Here is a 14052-nt window from a genome sequence, read left to right as displayed (position 1 = left end):
ACCTATACTTCCTCAGGAAACTAAAGAAATTCGGCCAATGTCCACATTGACTCTCACCAACTTTTACAGATGCACCATGGAAAGCATCCTATCGGGCGGCATCACAGTCTGGTATGGCAACTGCCCCGCCCAAGACCATAAGAAAGTACAGAGTCGTGAAGACAGCCCAGTCCATTACGTGAACCCACCTCCCATCCATTGACTCTCTACACCTCCCGCTGCCTTGGGAAAGCCGGCAGCATAATCAAAGACCCCTCCCACCCGGGTTATTCACTCTTCCAATTTTTTCCATCGGGCAGTGAGATACAAAAGTCTGAGAACACGCACTAACAGCTCCTTCCCCGCTGTTACCAGACTCCAAATCGACCCTCTTATGGACTGAACTGATCTCTTCACAGATGGTCTCTATTGAGTAGGACAACCCTCCTGTATGCTTCACCCGATGCCTTGTCTATGTATTTACATTGTGTGTTTATGTTTGCCCTGTGTATTTTTTTTCATGTATGGAATGATCTGTCTGAGCTGAACTTTTCACTGTCTCTCGGTACACATGACAATAAACAAATACAATACAATCCTCTCTCAATTTACACCCGTTCAAATACTAATCTGCCTTCCTAATTTTGCAACCAAAGCAGGCCTCACATTTATCCACATTATACTGCTTCTGCCATGCATATACCCACTCAACGTGTCCAAATCCCGCTGAAGCATCTCTGCATCTGTCTTGGATTACTCCAAGGGTTCTCTGTGATTCGGACACAATGTAATAAAGAGAACAACGACCGACGTTCGTCTACTCTACTTTATTAGTAAAAAATAATACAAATAAGAATATAATATAAGAATATAAAACAAGAATCTCACGCCCTCCTTCTCCTCGGGGATCCCTGCATTGACGGCGGCTTCGAGAGTCGGTTCCTGGCTCTAGTCACGAGGTGAAGTCGCACGAACGAACAAAAGGGCCTGATATTTATACAGTGAAGTAAACAAGTCTAATAGATAAGCAGTTGGAATAGTCAGCAAGATACATGAGAACGTCTGAGTCTGAACATCTGGTGCCTCATGTTCCCATAAACATCCTGGCAATAGAAGGCTGCCCAGCATCCTCACAGTGAACAGAGTCATTAACCCATTTCCCACATTCCACCCCAAGGATACTTGGGAGCATTCACAATTGTAAATGTATACAGAAAGCGTCTATTTTAGCTTGAGACCGCGGGAGTAATTTTCACAATTTACACATGATGAGCACCAAAAGAAGCACAAAGAGAATTAACAGAAGGACAACTGCAAGAAGGGGTATCATTAAGTTGAGAAATGTGATTGCCTGAGGGGACCGTCAGTGAAATTAAGGATTTGTTTCTTGGGGACGATTTGCGAGTCAAGAACAGTTGGGAGAGAAATATGGATTGACACAGAGAGAGAGGTATTGTCGGTGCGGGTCTTTGCAAGGAAAGTGTTCCCGACCTTCCCAGTACCGCCGGCTCCTTCGTTGTTGGAGAAAGTGTTGTCAGCAGGGGAACTGGAGAAGGGAGTCGTCTCGGCAATTTATGGGAGGATCCTGGAGGATGGGGTGTCCATGGAGGGGATTAAGATGAAATGGGAAAAGGAGCTGCGGACGGTACTAGAAGAGGGGCTGTGGTGTGAGGTGCTACAGATGAATGCCTCGACTTCTTGTTCGAGGTTGGGGCTGATACAGCTAAAGGTAGTATGTAGGGCTCACCTCACTAAACCAAGAATGAGCAGGCTGTTTGTGGGGGTAGAGGATACCTGTGAGCGTTGTGCGAGGAGCCCTGCAAATCATGTGCACTCATTTTGGTCCTGTCCGAAACTAGAAAATCTTTGGAGGTTGGTATTCAGGACGATCTCAGGGTCCGGCATGTGAATGTGAAGCCTGGTCCCCTGGAAGCCATATTCAAAGTTTCGGACCAGCTCAATCTGCAGGTGGGGGCGGGGGCAGATGTCTTAGCCTTCGCCTTGTTGATCGCTCAAAGGTAGGTTTTGTTGGGGTGGAGGTCAGCGTCTCCATCCTGTGCCTCGACGTGGCAGGGCGGGGTTCGACTGGAGTTTTTGACCCTAGAGAAGATAAAGTTCAAACTGAGGGGGCTGAAGGAGAGGTTCTACAATTGCTGGGGTTTTTTATCATGCATTTTCAGGAATTGATTACTGTTGGGGGGGGGGGGGGGGTGGAGAAAGAGGTGAGGGGGGAATGTCTTGTTTGTTTAGGGGTTGCTTGGGGCTGTTTGTGTGTTGTATTGTGAAAACGTTGAAAAATTGTTGAATAAAAACTTTAAAGATTCCATTACAATAGTAAAGATAACAAATGTACTTTACTGGAGAATCATAAATATCTAGGAGGTACCAGATAAAACCAGACTCCTAAACGACGCTCTTATGGACTGACCTCATCAACACTACACCCCTGTATGCTTCACCCGATACCGGTATTATGTAGATATGTTGTATACCTTGTGTTGCCGTATTATTTATTTTCCTTTTATTTCCTTTTCTTTTCATGTACTTAATGATTTGTTGAGCTGCTCGCAGAAAAATACTTTTTGCTGTACCTTGGTACACGTGACAATAAACAAAATCCAATCCAAACTACACTTACCCGAGACATATCCTACTTTATTATCATAGATCATAGAATTTACAGTGCAGAAGGAGGCCATTCGGCCCATCGAGTCTGCACCGGCTCTTGGAAAGAGCACCCTACCCAAAGTCAACACCTCCACCCTATCCCCATAACCCCACCCAACACTAAGGGCAATTTTGGACACTAAGGGCAATTTATCATGGCCAATCCACCTAACCTGCACATCTTTAGACTGTGGGAGGAAACCGGGAGCACCCGGAGGAAACACACGCACACACGGGGAGGACGTACAGACTCCGCACAGACAGTGACCCAAGCCGGAATCGAACCTGGGACCCTGGAGCTGTGAAGCAATTGTGCTATCCACAAGGCTACCTTGCTGCCCCAATAGTAAAGATTGTAGACTTCACTCTCCCGGGATGCACTGCCTTAATAATAATCTTTATTGTCACAAGTAGGCTTACATTAACACTACAATGAAGTTACTGTGAATAGCCCCGAGTCGCCACATTCCAGCGCCTATTCGGGTACACAGAGAATTCAGAATGTCCAAACTACCAAACAGCACATCTTTCGGGACTTGTGGGATGAAACGGGAGCACCCGGAGGAAACCCACGCAGCCACAGGGAGAATGTGGAGACGCCGCACAGTCAGTGACCCAAGCCAGGAATCGAACCTGGGACTCTGGAGCTATGAAGCAGCAGTGCAAACCACTGTGCAACCGTGCTGCCCATAAAAGTGTTAGAAAAGCAGCAGCTTTGCTGGGCAGGCAGTGGAAGTAGTTCCGTGCAGCCATTGTCACAAAACCCAGACTCTGATTGGCTGGAGGACCAGCGCCCTTCCGGTCCTCCACAGTGGGGCGGGCTTTACCCGCACTCGGCTGATGTCCAATCCGCAGTGAGTTGTTTCTGTGACTAGGGATATTGCTCCCAATGGGAGACTGTGTGCTGAGAACGCCCCTCTGCGTCACGATGACGTCATAATTCAGCCTTGCCTGAATCAGCCAATTGAAATCACCCTACTCCGCGCTGACGTCAGGGTTCCAGTGTGCACGACGGACGCGCCCCGCCCCCCACCATTTGCTCCCCCCTCAGACAACCGGCTGACGGCCAGAGCGAGAAGCCGCTCGGTGATCGGCCCTTCCCCGGGACTGCGCATGGTCAAGGGAGAGGGGAAGGTGCGCATATGCAGGGGAGAGCCCGCCCCTTCACCTTGGTGCTGAAGCATTGACCAATGGGAAGAAGTACAAAACCGGCAGGACTTGTCCCCCAGCCAATCAGAGCGCGGGCCTTGTGTGAAGAGCGAGCTTCACACAGACTGAAACCTCCTCTTGTCTCCAACATCTGTGAGTAAAACTCTTTCTTTTCTCCCCCCTTTCCATTTCTTTTCTCATTCTCACCTTTAATTGGTGCCTTGCAGCAACTAAAGGGAAAGGAAGTGAATCCAGGGAGGGTGCAGACTCTGCAAAGCTTGGCCCAGGTCTCTCTCTCTCTCTCTCTTAAAGACATTGACATCCTTTGCTCCCTCAGCTTGACACATTTATTTGTCTGGCTAAAAGGATGGTCTCTTTCCCAATGTTCACAATTAAAGGGCTGGTTCCTCAGGAGGTGGCTGACATTTAAGGGGATAGCAAATTTATATTGTGTACATTCATGATCTAAATGTGAATATGCGGTTCTGATCAGTAAGTTCGCTGATGCCACAAAAATTGGTGGTTTGGAAAATAGCGATTTAGACGGCCTGGTTAGATGGGCAGAATAATGACAAATGGAATTTATTTAGCCCAAAAAATGGTGATGCATTTTGGGAGGACTAACAAAGCATGGGAATATGCAATGAATGGTAGGATGCGAGGAAGTGCAGAGACCTAAGTTAACAATGTGATGCATGTGTCTGGGACTCCGATGACGACAGGAAAGATAAATTAGGTGGATAAGAAGACATATAGGATCCTTGTTTTCATCAGCCAAGACACAGAACATAAAAGTCGGTCGGTTATGATAGATGTCATCACCATAGTCCCAGATGACCATAGGCGACATTCCCCTTTGAGGGGGAGAGCTGACTGGTGGTGATTTAACCCAGTGTTCTTCAAATTTTTTTCCGGGGACCTATTTTTACCAACTGGCCAACCTTCGGGACCCAACCTTGCCGACCTTCGCGACCCACGCCGGCCGACCTTCACGACCCACGCCGGCCGACCTGCGCGACCCACGCCGGCCGACCTGCGCGACCCACCATTTTCTCTTACCTTGTTTGCTGCTGACAAAAATGGAGGAATGGTTTTGGGTCCCTTTGGCCCTCGTACACGCTCCTCCACTGGAACCTGTTGGATGAAGGTGAAGCCTTCCGGTGTCAGAAATTATGGAGCCTCCATCTGTCCAAAGTTCTGAATTTTTGTCCTGTAAACTTTTATCAAATAAACCCCCCCCCCAAACTCGTAAAAAAAGAAATGAGTAAAATAAATGAAAACAATAAATAAAACCCGCCGAACTTGTAAAAAAAATAAAATGAATAAAATAAATGAATAAAAACCAATACAGAACTTGTAAAACAAAAAGCTGCAACCGTTTTTTAAAAAGCAGCCGCATTGCGCATGTGTGCCCGATTATCGGCGCGCCTGCGCATTTACGCAATGCGGCCGAATTTTTTTTTTTAACATGTTCGCGGCCGCTTGCAGCCGGCGTTATGAAAAGCCGGCTGCTGTGCGGGGATTTGCACGATCGGGAGCGCAGCGGACAACGGCTCCGCGACCCTCCCGACACCCGCCAGCGACCCACCCGCGTGTCGCGTCCCCGACTTTGAAGAACACTGATTTAACCAAACCTCAGGCAGGGGGCAAGATTGAGAAGGCAGGTCTTTATGAATATTCTCTGCAGGCACGGGTAGGTTATGATAGAGCTGTATAAAACACACATTAGGCCACAGCTAGAGTAATGTGTACAGTTCTGGTCACCACACTATAGGAAGGAAGTGATTGCACTGGAAAGGGTGCAGAGGAGATTCACCAGCATGTTGCCTGGGCTGGAGCATTTCAGCTATGAAGAACATAGAACATAGAACATAGAAAATACAGCACAGAACAGGCCCTTCGGCCCACGATGTTGTGCCGAACCTTTGTCCTAGATTAATCATAGATTATCATTGAATTTACAGTGCAGAAGGAGGCCATTCGGCCCTTTGAGTCTGCACCGGCTCTTGGAAAGAGCACCCTACCCAAACTCAACACCTCCACCCAACACCAAGAGAGCCTGGTGAGGCTGCAGTTGTTCTCTCTGGAGCAGAGAAGGCTGCAGGGGGATGGTTAAACGGCCCCATTATAGCCCCACTAAATCCCTAATTAAGATATGCAGTACTATGTATCGTATTTTTTTTGTATAGCTAATGGTGTATATAGAAATGGTGTACAAAGTACATATACTCACAGCTTGCATTAAGATTTTCAAGTCAAGAGGCAGTGATCCATTATCTGTGGATCAGCATGAATCACTCCATCTGGAGAATTGGAAGGGTGTATATGAGGTACGGAGCATGAAGCTGGACGGAGAGTTGGTGGGGTGGAGATTTGTAACTTTTGGGGAATGCGAGAAGGAAGAATGTTGCAAAGAAACTAGAATTGCCTGTTCTGAATTTCTATCCTGCACTGACAGTGATGTCTTTTGTAAACTCCATTTACAGGATAACAGAAAACGTCGATTTACAGGCAGGAAACTGAGACCAAGGATCACACCAAGATCTGAGTCACACAATTCATCAGGACCTGAATATCATAAGCTGTTAAATGTAGGGGAAATTTTTGACTATTTTGTCTGCTTCAAAAGATTTTAGTACGAAGTCTTACAACACCAGGTTAAAGTCCAACAGGTTTGTTTCGATGTCACTAGCTTTCGGAGCGCTGCTCCTTCCTCAGGTGAATGCAGAGGTCTGTTCCAGAAACACATCAAAAGATTTTAGACACCCCTGTAGCTGGAAAAGCACCTGGACATATTCCCAGAGTGAGAGTGGTCCAGCTTTAATCAGTTACACAGCTTGAAAAAACATTACCCTTTGGATCAGGGAAAGGCTCTTCACATGTTCTGTGTGTGGACACGTCAGTTGATTGTTGTACACAAGAGAGACACGAGATTTGCACCATGGGGAAACCGTGGAAATGTGGGGAATGTGGGAAGAGATTCGTAACCCCATCAAAGTTGGAAATTCATTGCCGTAGTCACACTGGGGAGAGGCCGTTTACCTGCGCTGACTGTGGGAAGGGATTCACAAATTCATCCCACCTGCTGACACACCAGCGAGTTCACACCGGGGAGAGGCCGTTCACCTGCTCTCAGTGTGAGAAGGGATTCAAACATTCATCCACCCTGCTGATACATCAGCGAGTTCACACTGGAGAGAGGCCATTCACGTGCTCTGACTGTGGGAAGGGATTCACTCAATTATCCAACCTACTGACACATCAGCGAGTTCACACAGGGGAGAAGCCATTCACGTGCTCTGACTGTGGGAAGGGATTCACTCAGTTATCTGATTTGCTGACACACCAGCGAGTTCACACCGGGGAGAGACCGTTTACCTGCCCTCAGTGTGGGAAGGGATTCACTCAGTTATCCAACCTGCTGACACACCAGCGCATTCACACTGAGGAGAGACAATTCAGCTGCTCTCACTGCGCAAAACGGTTTCGATGGTCATCCAACCTGCTGAGACACAGGCGGCTTCACACTGGGGAGAGGCCATTCACCCGCTCTGAGAGTGGGAAGAGATTCACTCCGTCATCCAACCTGCTGAGACACCAGCGAGTTCACACAGGGGAGAGGCCGTTCACCTGCTCTGACTGTGGAAAGCGATTCCAAGATTCATCCAACCTCGTGAGACACCAGCGAATTCACTCTGGAGAGAGACCATTTGCCTGCTCTGATTGTGGGAAGGGATTCAGAGATTCATCCACTCTGCAGAAACACCAGCGAATTCACACAGGGGAGAGGCCATTCACCTGCTCTGACTGTGGAAAGCGATTCCAAGATTCATCCAACCTCGTGAGACACCAGCGAATTCACTCTGGAGAGAGACCATTTATCTGCTCTGACTGTGGGAAGGGATTCACTCAGTCATCCACCCTGCTCAGACACCAGCGAGTTCACAAGTGATGACAGGGGTTGGTTTCTGCTTTCATTGCTGCGGTTAATCACATCCAGGACTGAACCATGTTCATTCTGACACTTGGTGAAGTTGGGGGTGTCGGAGGGTTTCTTTCTGCTGGACTGGCCGGTCTCACAACTTTGCTTCCTGTGGCTGATGCTCTTTGAGCCGGGGAGAGCACATTTCCACTGAGATGATCCACAGAAGCTGAGGAAGGACATGTATTTTATCCTGGATAGTAAATAGTGTTTTCCCCCACTACAGGTAGATCTAAAATAAATACATTTGTCTCTGTTCCATTGAGTCTACAGCACAGGGCCAGGCCGGTCGGCTCAATTGGTCTCTGTCAGTATTGATGCTCCACATGAGCCTCCACCCACCCCTCTTCATCTCCCCCATCAGCATCTCCTTCTATTCCTTTCTCCCTCATGTATGTATCTCGCTTTCCCTTCAATGTATTCATGCTGTTCACCTCAACCACCCGCTGTGGTAGCGAGTTCCACATTCTCACCACTCGCTGGGGAAAGAGATTTCTCATCAAATCTCTTTTTCAAAAATGTGTTCATGGGATGTGGATGTTGCAGACTGGGCCAGCATTTATCCCTAATTTATCTATTTATTTTTCTATTTTTCTTTATGAATTTAGAGTACCCAATTAACTTTTTCCAATTTAGCGTGGCCAGTCCACCTACCCTGCACATCTTTGGGTTGTGGGGGCGAAACCCTCGCAAACACGGTGAGAATGTGCAAACTCCACATGGACAGTGACCCGGAGCCGGGATCGAACCTGGGACATTGGCGCCGTGAGGCCGCAGTGCTAACCCACTGCACCAGCATTTATCCCTAATTGGCTTTGAGGGGACAGTTGAGAGTAAACTATATTGCTATCTGTGTAGGACCTTAACGAGAACAGATTTCCTTTCCTAAAGGACATTGGTGAACCAGATGGATTTTTACGGCAATCGATAATGGGCTCATGGTCATCTTTAGACTTTGTAGGAGTAGATGGTTATTATTGTCGGAATAGATGGTTATTTTTTGAAATAAACATTTAATTGAGGTATTTCTTTGGCAATGTAACAGCAACAAATTAAACAATGTACATAACAAGGAAAATATTAACCTAGTGCAGATACCGCCTCCAACTCCCACAGGTCCTACAATTACTTACCCCCCTAATCTACACTAGCCTAACCCCCCCCCTTTCTGCTGACGATTAATTCTCTGCAAAGAAGTCGACAAATGGTTGCCACCTCCGGGCAAACCCTAACAGAGACCCTCTCAAGGCGAACTTAATTTTCTCCAGGCAGAGGAAGCCAGCCATGTCCGACAGCCAGGTCTCTGATTTCGGGGCTTCGAGTCCCTCCATGCCAGTAATATCCGCCTCCGGACTACCAGGGAAGCAAAGGCCAGAACATCTGCCTCTTTCTCCTCCTGGATTCCCGGATCCTGCGACACCCCAGAAATCGCCACCTCTGGACTCATTGCCACCCTCGTATTTAATACCATGGACATGGCATCGGCAAACCCCTGCCAAAATCCACTCAGCTTTGGACATGTCCAGAACATGTGGACATGGTTCGCAGGGCCCCCCGCACATTTCACACACCTGTTTTCACCCCAAAGAATCTGCTCATCCGGGCCACTGTCATGTGAGCTGGTGAACGACCTTAAATTGGATCAGGCTGAGCCGGGCACATGTTGCGGTAGTATTGACCCTTCCTAATGCGTCCGCCCAGAGGCCCTCCTCTAACTCTCCCCCCAACTCCTTCTCCCACTTTTGCTTCAGCTCCTCTGTCTGCGTCTCCTCTGATCCCATAAGCTCTTCATATATGCCTGAGACGCTCCCCTCTCCTATCCATCCTCTAGAAACCACCCTATCCTGAATCCCCCTTAGCGGCAGGTTGGTACCTGCTTCCGCAAAAAGTCCCGCACCTGCAGATATCGAAATTCATTTCCCCCCGCCAATGTAAACTTCTCCTCCAGCGCCCTCATACTCGGGAAGCTCCCCTCTATAAACAAGTCCCCCATCCTCTCGATCCCCGCTCTCCGCCAAATTTGGAACCCCCCCGTCCACCCTCCCCGGGGCGAACCGGTGATTATCGCAGATTGGGGACCAGACCGATGCCCCTTCTGCTCCCACATGTCTCCTCCACTGCCCCCAGACTCTCAGGGCTGCCACCATCACTGGACTGGTGGAGTACTGCACCGGCGGGAACAGCAGAGGCGCTGTTACCAACGCCCCCAGACTTGTGCCCTTACATGAAGCCGCCTCCATGCGCACCCACGCCGGCTCACCCCCCACCAGCCACCTCCTCACCTTTGCTATATTAGCCGCCCAGTAATAATTGCTAAAATTCGGCAACGCCAGCCCACCATCCCCCCCGACTCCGCTCGAGCATTGCCCTCGTCACTCGTGGGGACTTGCCCCCCCACACAAAGCCCACAATAACTTTATTGACCCGCTTAAAAAAGGACCACTGGATGAAGATGGGGAGGCATTGAAAAACGAATAGGAATCTTGGGCGAACTGTGATTTTTACCGTTTGAACTCTGCCTGCCAGAGACAACGGGAGCGCATCCCATCTCCGGAAATCCTCCTTCATCTGGTCCACCAGATGAAACCTGTTCCAATCCCTCGCCACTTGGATACCTAGGTACCTGAAATGTCCTCTATCACTCTGAACGGCAGTTTTCCCAGTCGCCTTTCCTGACCCTCACCTGGACCACAAACATCTTGCTCGTCCCCATATTGAGCTTACACCCCGAAAACTGGCCAAATTCCCCTAAAATTCCCATAATTTCTTCCATCCCCTCCATTGGGTCTGAGACATACAAAAGCAGGTCATCCGCATACAGCGAGACCCTGTGCTCCCCCCCACCCCGGACCAGCCCCTTGAGGCCCTCAGAGCAATTGCCAGCGGCTCTATGGCCAGCACAAACAGCAGTGGGGAGAGGGGGCATCCCTGTCTTGTCCCCTGGTGCAGTCTGAAATATTCCCAAGTCCTGTTCGTCCGTATACTTGCAACCGGAGCCCGGTACAGCAACCTAACCCAGTCAATAAAGCCCCTCCCAAATCCGAACCGCTCCAGCACCTCCCATAAATAATCCCACTCAACCCGGTCAAAGGCTTTCTCCGCATCCATCGCGACCACCACCTCAACCTCCCTTCCGGGGGTATCATGATCACATTTAACAGCCTTCTTACATTGGCCACCTGCCTGCCCTTAACGAACCCCGTCTGACCCTCCACAATAACGTCCGGTACACAGTCCTCAATCCTGGAGGACAAAATTCGGGCCAGCAGTTTGGCATCTACGCTCAACAAGGAAATCAGCCTGTAAGACCCACATAGCTCCGGTTCTTGTCCCGTTTCAGGATACGCGAAATTGTGGCCTGTGACATCGTCTGGGGCAGAACCCTCCTTTCCCTTTCCTCGTTGAAGACCTTCATCAGCACCGGTCCCAATATCCCAGAGAATATTTTGCAGAACTCCACTGGGTACCCATCCGGTCCCGGGGCCTTACCCGACTGCATGGCCTTCAAGCCCTCCACTATCTCCTCCAGCCCAATCAGGGCCCCCAGCCCTTCTACCAGCTCCCCATCCACCCTCGGGAAAGTCAGTCCCTCCAGGAAGTGCCTCATCCCCTCCGGCCCCGCAGGGGGTTCCGACCTGTACAACCTGTTATAAAAGTCCCAGAAGGCCTTGCTCACCCCTGCCGAGTCCCCAACTAAGTTCCCATCCCTGTCAATAATTTTCCCTATTTCTCTAGCTGCCTCCCTCTTTCTGAGCTGCTGCGCAAGCATCCTGCTGGCCTTCTCACCGTACTCGTAAATCGCTCCCCTCATCTTTCTGAGCTGCTCCACTGCCCTCCCTGTGGTAAGCATGCCAAATTCCGCCTGTAACCTCCGGCGTTCCCTTAACAGCCCTGCCTCTGGAGCCTCCGCATACCTCCTATCAACTTGTAGAATCTCTTTTATCAGTCGGTCCTGTGATATGGTACGAATTAAGTAATGGCATGATGGGAAAACTGGTCAATGGGAAGACTGGCCAAAAGGTTTGAGATAATACCAGATAGACTGAAACTACTCATTCCAGCTCCCCAGGCCCAGGTAAAAAATGCTGCCCTAACCATGTTCAGAGCTGTATGGCCATAGGCCAACTCTGCATAACTTGAAGTCTGAAAAGATCAGCGAAGGTCGAGCCATTCCAAAACACCCGACCTCGGCAACTCCTGATAAAACTAACTCGTCATAACCCAGGGCCGGCGGAATTTAAAACAAAGATAATTCAGGAAGAAACAAGTCTATTCTGACCTTTCAATGTTCCCTCCGAGGACTAAATAATGGTATCAGTGATATGACCAAACATGGTCTGGTCTTTACTTCCGTTTGTATTTCCGATCAAACACCTGACCGTACTGTTGTCACACAATCTTGATAAAGTTGATGTATAAATATTAAGCTAATTCTCCGCAAAGCGCGGAACTTGTGAAAGTCTCAGCAGTTTTGTTGACTGCCCTCTGACTTCAAGTTTCAGCCATTACTGCAAGCAGTTGTTTTCGAAAATAAAGCTTGTTATTCTGTCTTAACGAGTGTGTCAAATTTTTCTAGTGCAGAAGCGGGAAAATATTGACTTTCACAGTCCGGCTCTGCCCTATCCGCCCTGTCCCTGTGAGCCCGGATTGAAATCAGCTCCCCTCTCACCACCGCCTTCAGCGCTTCCCAGACCACCGCTGCTGAGACCTCCCCCGTATCATTCACCTGCAGGTAGTTCAACGTACAATTCCTCGGAATAAATGGTTATGAATGTATACAACTGCTGTGGTCAGCAGCAGATGTTGTGGAACTAAGTTAAAGTACACATGAAAAACAACACAAGTTCAGTTACTCAGTAACTAACGTCACCAAAAACACAATAGGTTGTCTGTGGATAAGACATAAACCCAATCAGTGGGGGTAACATAGAATCATAGAATTTGCAGTGCAGAAGGAAGCCACTCGAATCTGCACCGGCCCTTGGAAAGAGCACCTTACCCAAACCCACACTTCCACCCCAGCCTCGTAACCCAGTAACTCCACCCAATGTTTTTGGACACTTAAGGGCAATTTAGCATGGCCAATCCACCTAACCTGCACATCTTTGGGCTGTGGGAGGAAACCGGAGCACCCGGAGGAAACCCACGCACACACTGGGAGGACGTGCAGACTCCGCACAGACAGTGACCCAAGCCGGAATCGAACCTGGGATTCTGGAGCTGTGAAGCAACTGTGCTAACAACTATGCTACCGTGCCACCCTTAACGTCCCACTGCGGCATATTACAACCAGTCCGTGTAAGGAACTGACATTCTCACTGCCCTGCTTTTGAAAGAAGTTATAAAAGCTGTAGCATTGTAGAGAAAGAAGTGACACCAGTATGTAACGTTGAAGACGGAATAAAATTTTGTACGATTGTATCTCATCTCCGGCTCAAGTCTCGTGAATATAACAATCTGGCGTAGTTGGCAGGATTACCACCCAAGTCTGACGACTGGTCTACAGGTGTTAAGGTAAGGCCAACCTTTAACACCCTCAGCGGCCCTTTAGTCCCTCGGTTGTGCATAATCCTTAAAGAACCTGAGACTTGTCGCCCCTATCGGCTCCAGAACCATTTCTCGGTGCGCACCACATAACCGACCCACAGTGGCCTAACGGCCTGGAGACCCCACGTTCTGGGAGTCCAGAGCTGCATAACGTGACAAAAGGAGACCTTCCCATCACCATGAAAGGTGGTAGGGCTCCTCCTGATGTGACTGAAGCAGAAATGATGCGACAAGTAAGAGAATTTAATTGGAACAACAATTTGACCTTCAAAAAACATTTATGGAAATTGAACACAAATATGGAGTCTCTAAGGAACAGTAGACCTTAGACGACATTGGAGAGCCTGGAGAAAAGCAAAAAGGTCATCCGGTAGGGACTGCATCCGCTGGTCACTCCGTGATGAGCCAAATCAGACAGAGGAATGAGAACACACATCGGTCAGAATCAGACCGCAAAACTGAAGGTTTGCAGGACCAATTAATTGGCTGCCGTCTGTGCGTCCTTAAAGGAGGAGAAGCATAAATGCCAAAAATTAACAGACGAAAACACGGTCCTTAAATACACCCCAAAGCCCAGAACTTCGCCCTCACCACCCTTACGCGTGTCATTGGCAAGGCCTTCAGGCATGGGTTAACAGTCATCAAATCCGACAGTGCGGGCAGGATGACTCTTCGCCGTCTTCAGGTGTGGAGAGTTGTAGTGAGGAGGACGAGAGACCGTCCCCTGC

The 14052-nt window shown here is 49.0% G+C and overlaps 1 protein-coding gene across 1 annotated transcript in view; it reads left to right on the top strand.

Annotated features, from left to right (window-relative positions):
- The window catches only part of LOC140418071 (uncharacterized), a 41218-nt gene extending 28887 nt beyond the window's left edge, over positions 1-12331 (top strand). The window contains exon 4 of the mRNA XM_072501496.1: positions 6624-12331. Within this exon, the coding sequence (XP_072357597.1) occupies positions 6624-7747 (1124 nt within the window). The 3' untranslated portion in view covers positions 7748-12331. The remainder of the gene's footprint in view (positions 1-6623) is intronic.
- The last annotated feature ends 1721 nt before the right edge of the window (positions 12332-14052 follow it).

Source organism: Scyliorhinus torazame, chromosome 5, assembly GCF_047496885.1.
Source record: "Scyliorhinus torazame isolate Kashiwa2021f chromosome 5, sScyTor2.1, whole genome shotgun sequence".
Taxonomy (NCBI): Eukaryota; Metazoa; Chordata; class Chondrichthyes; order Carcharhiniformes; family Scyliorhinidae; genus Scyliorhinus; species Scyliorhinus torazame.
This window is presented reverse-complemented; position numbering and strand designations above follow the sequence as displayed.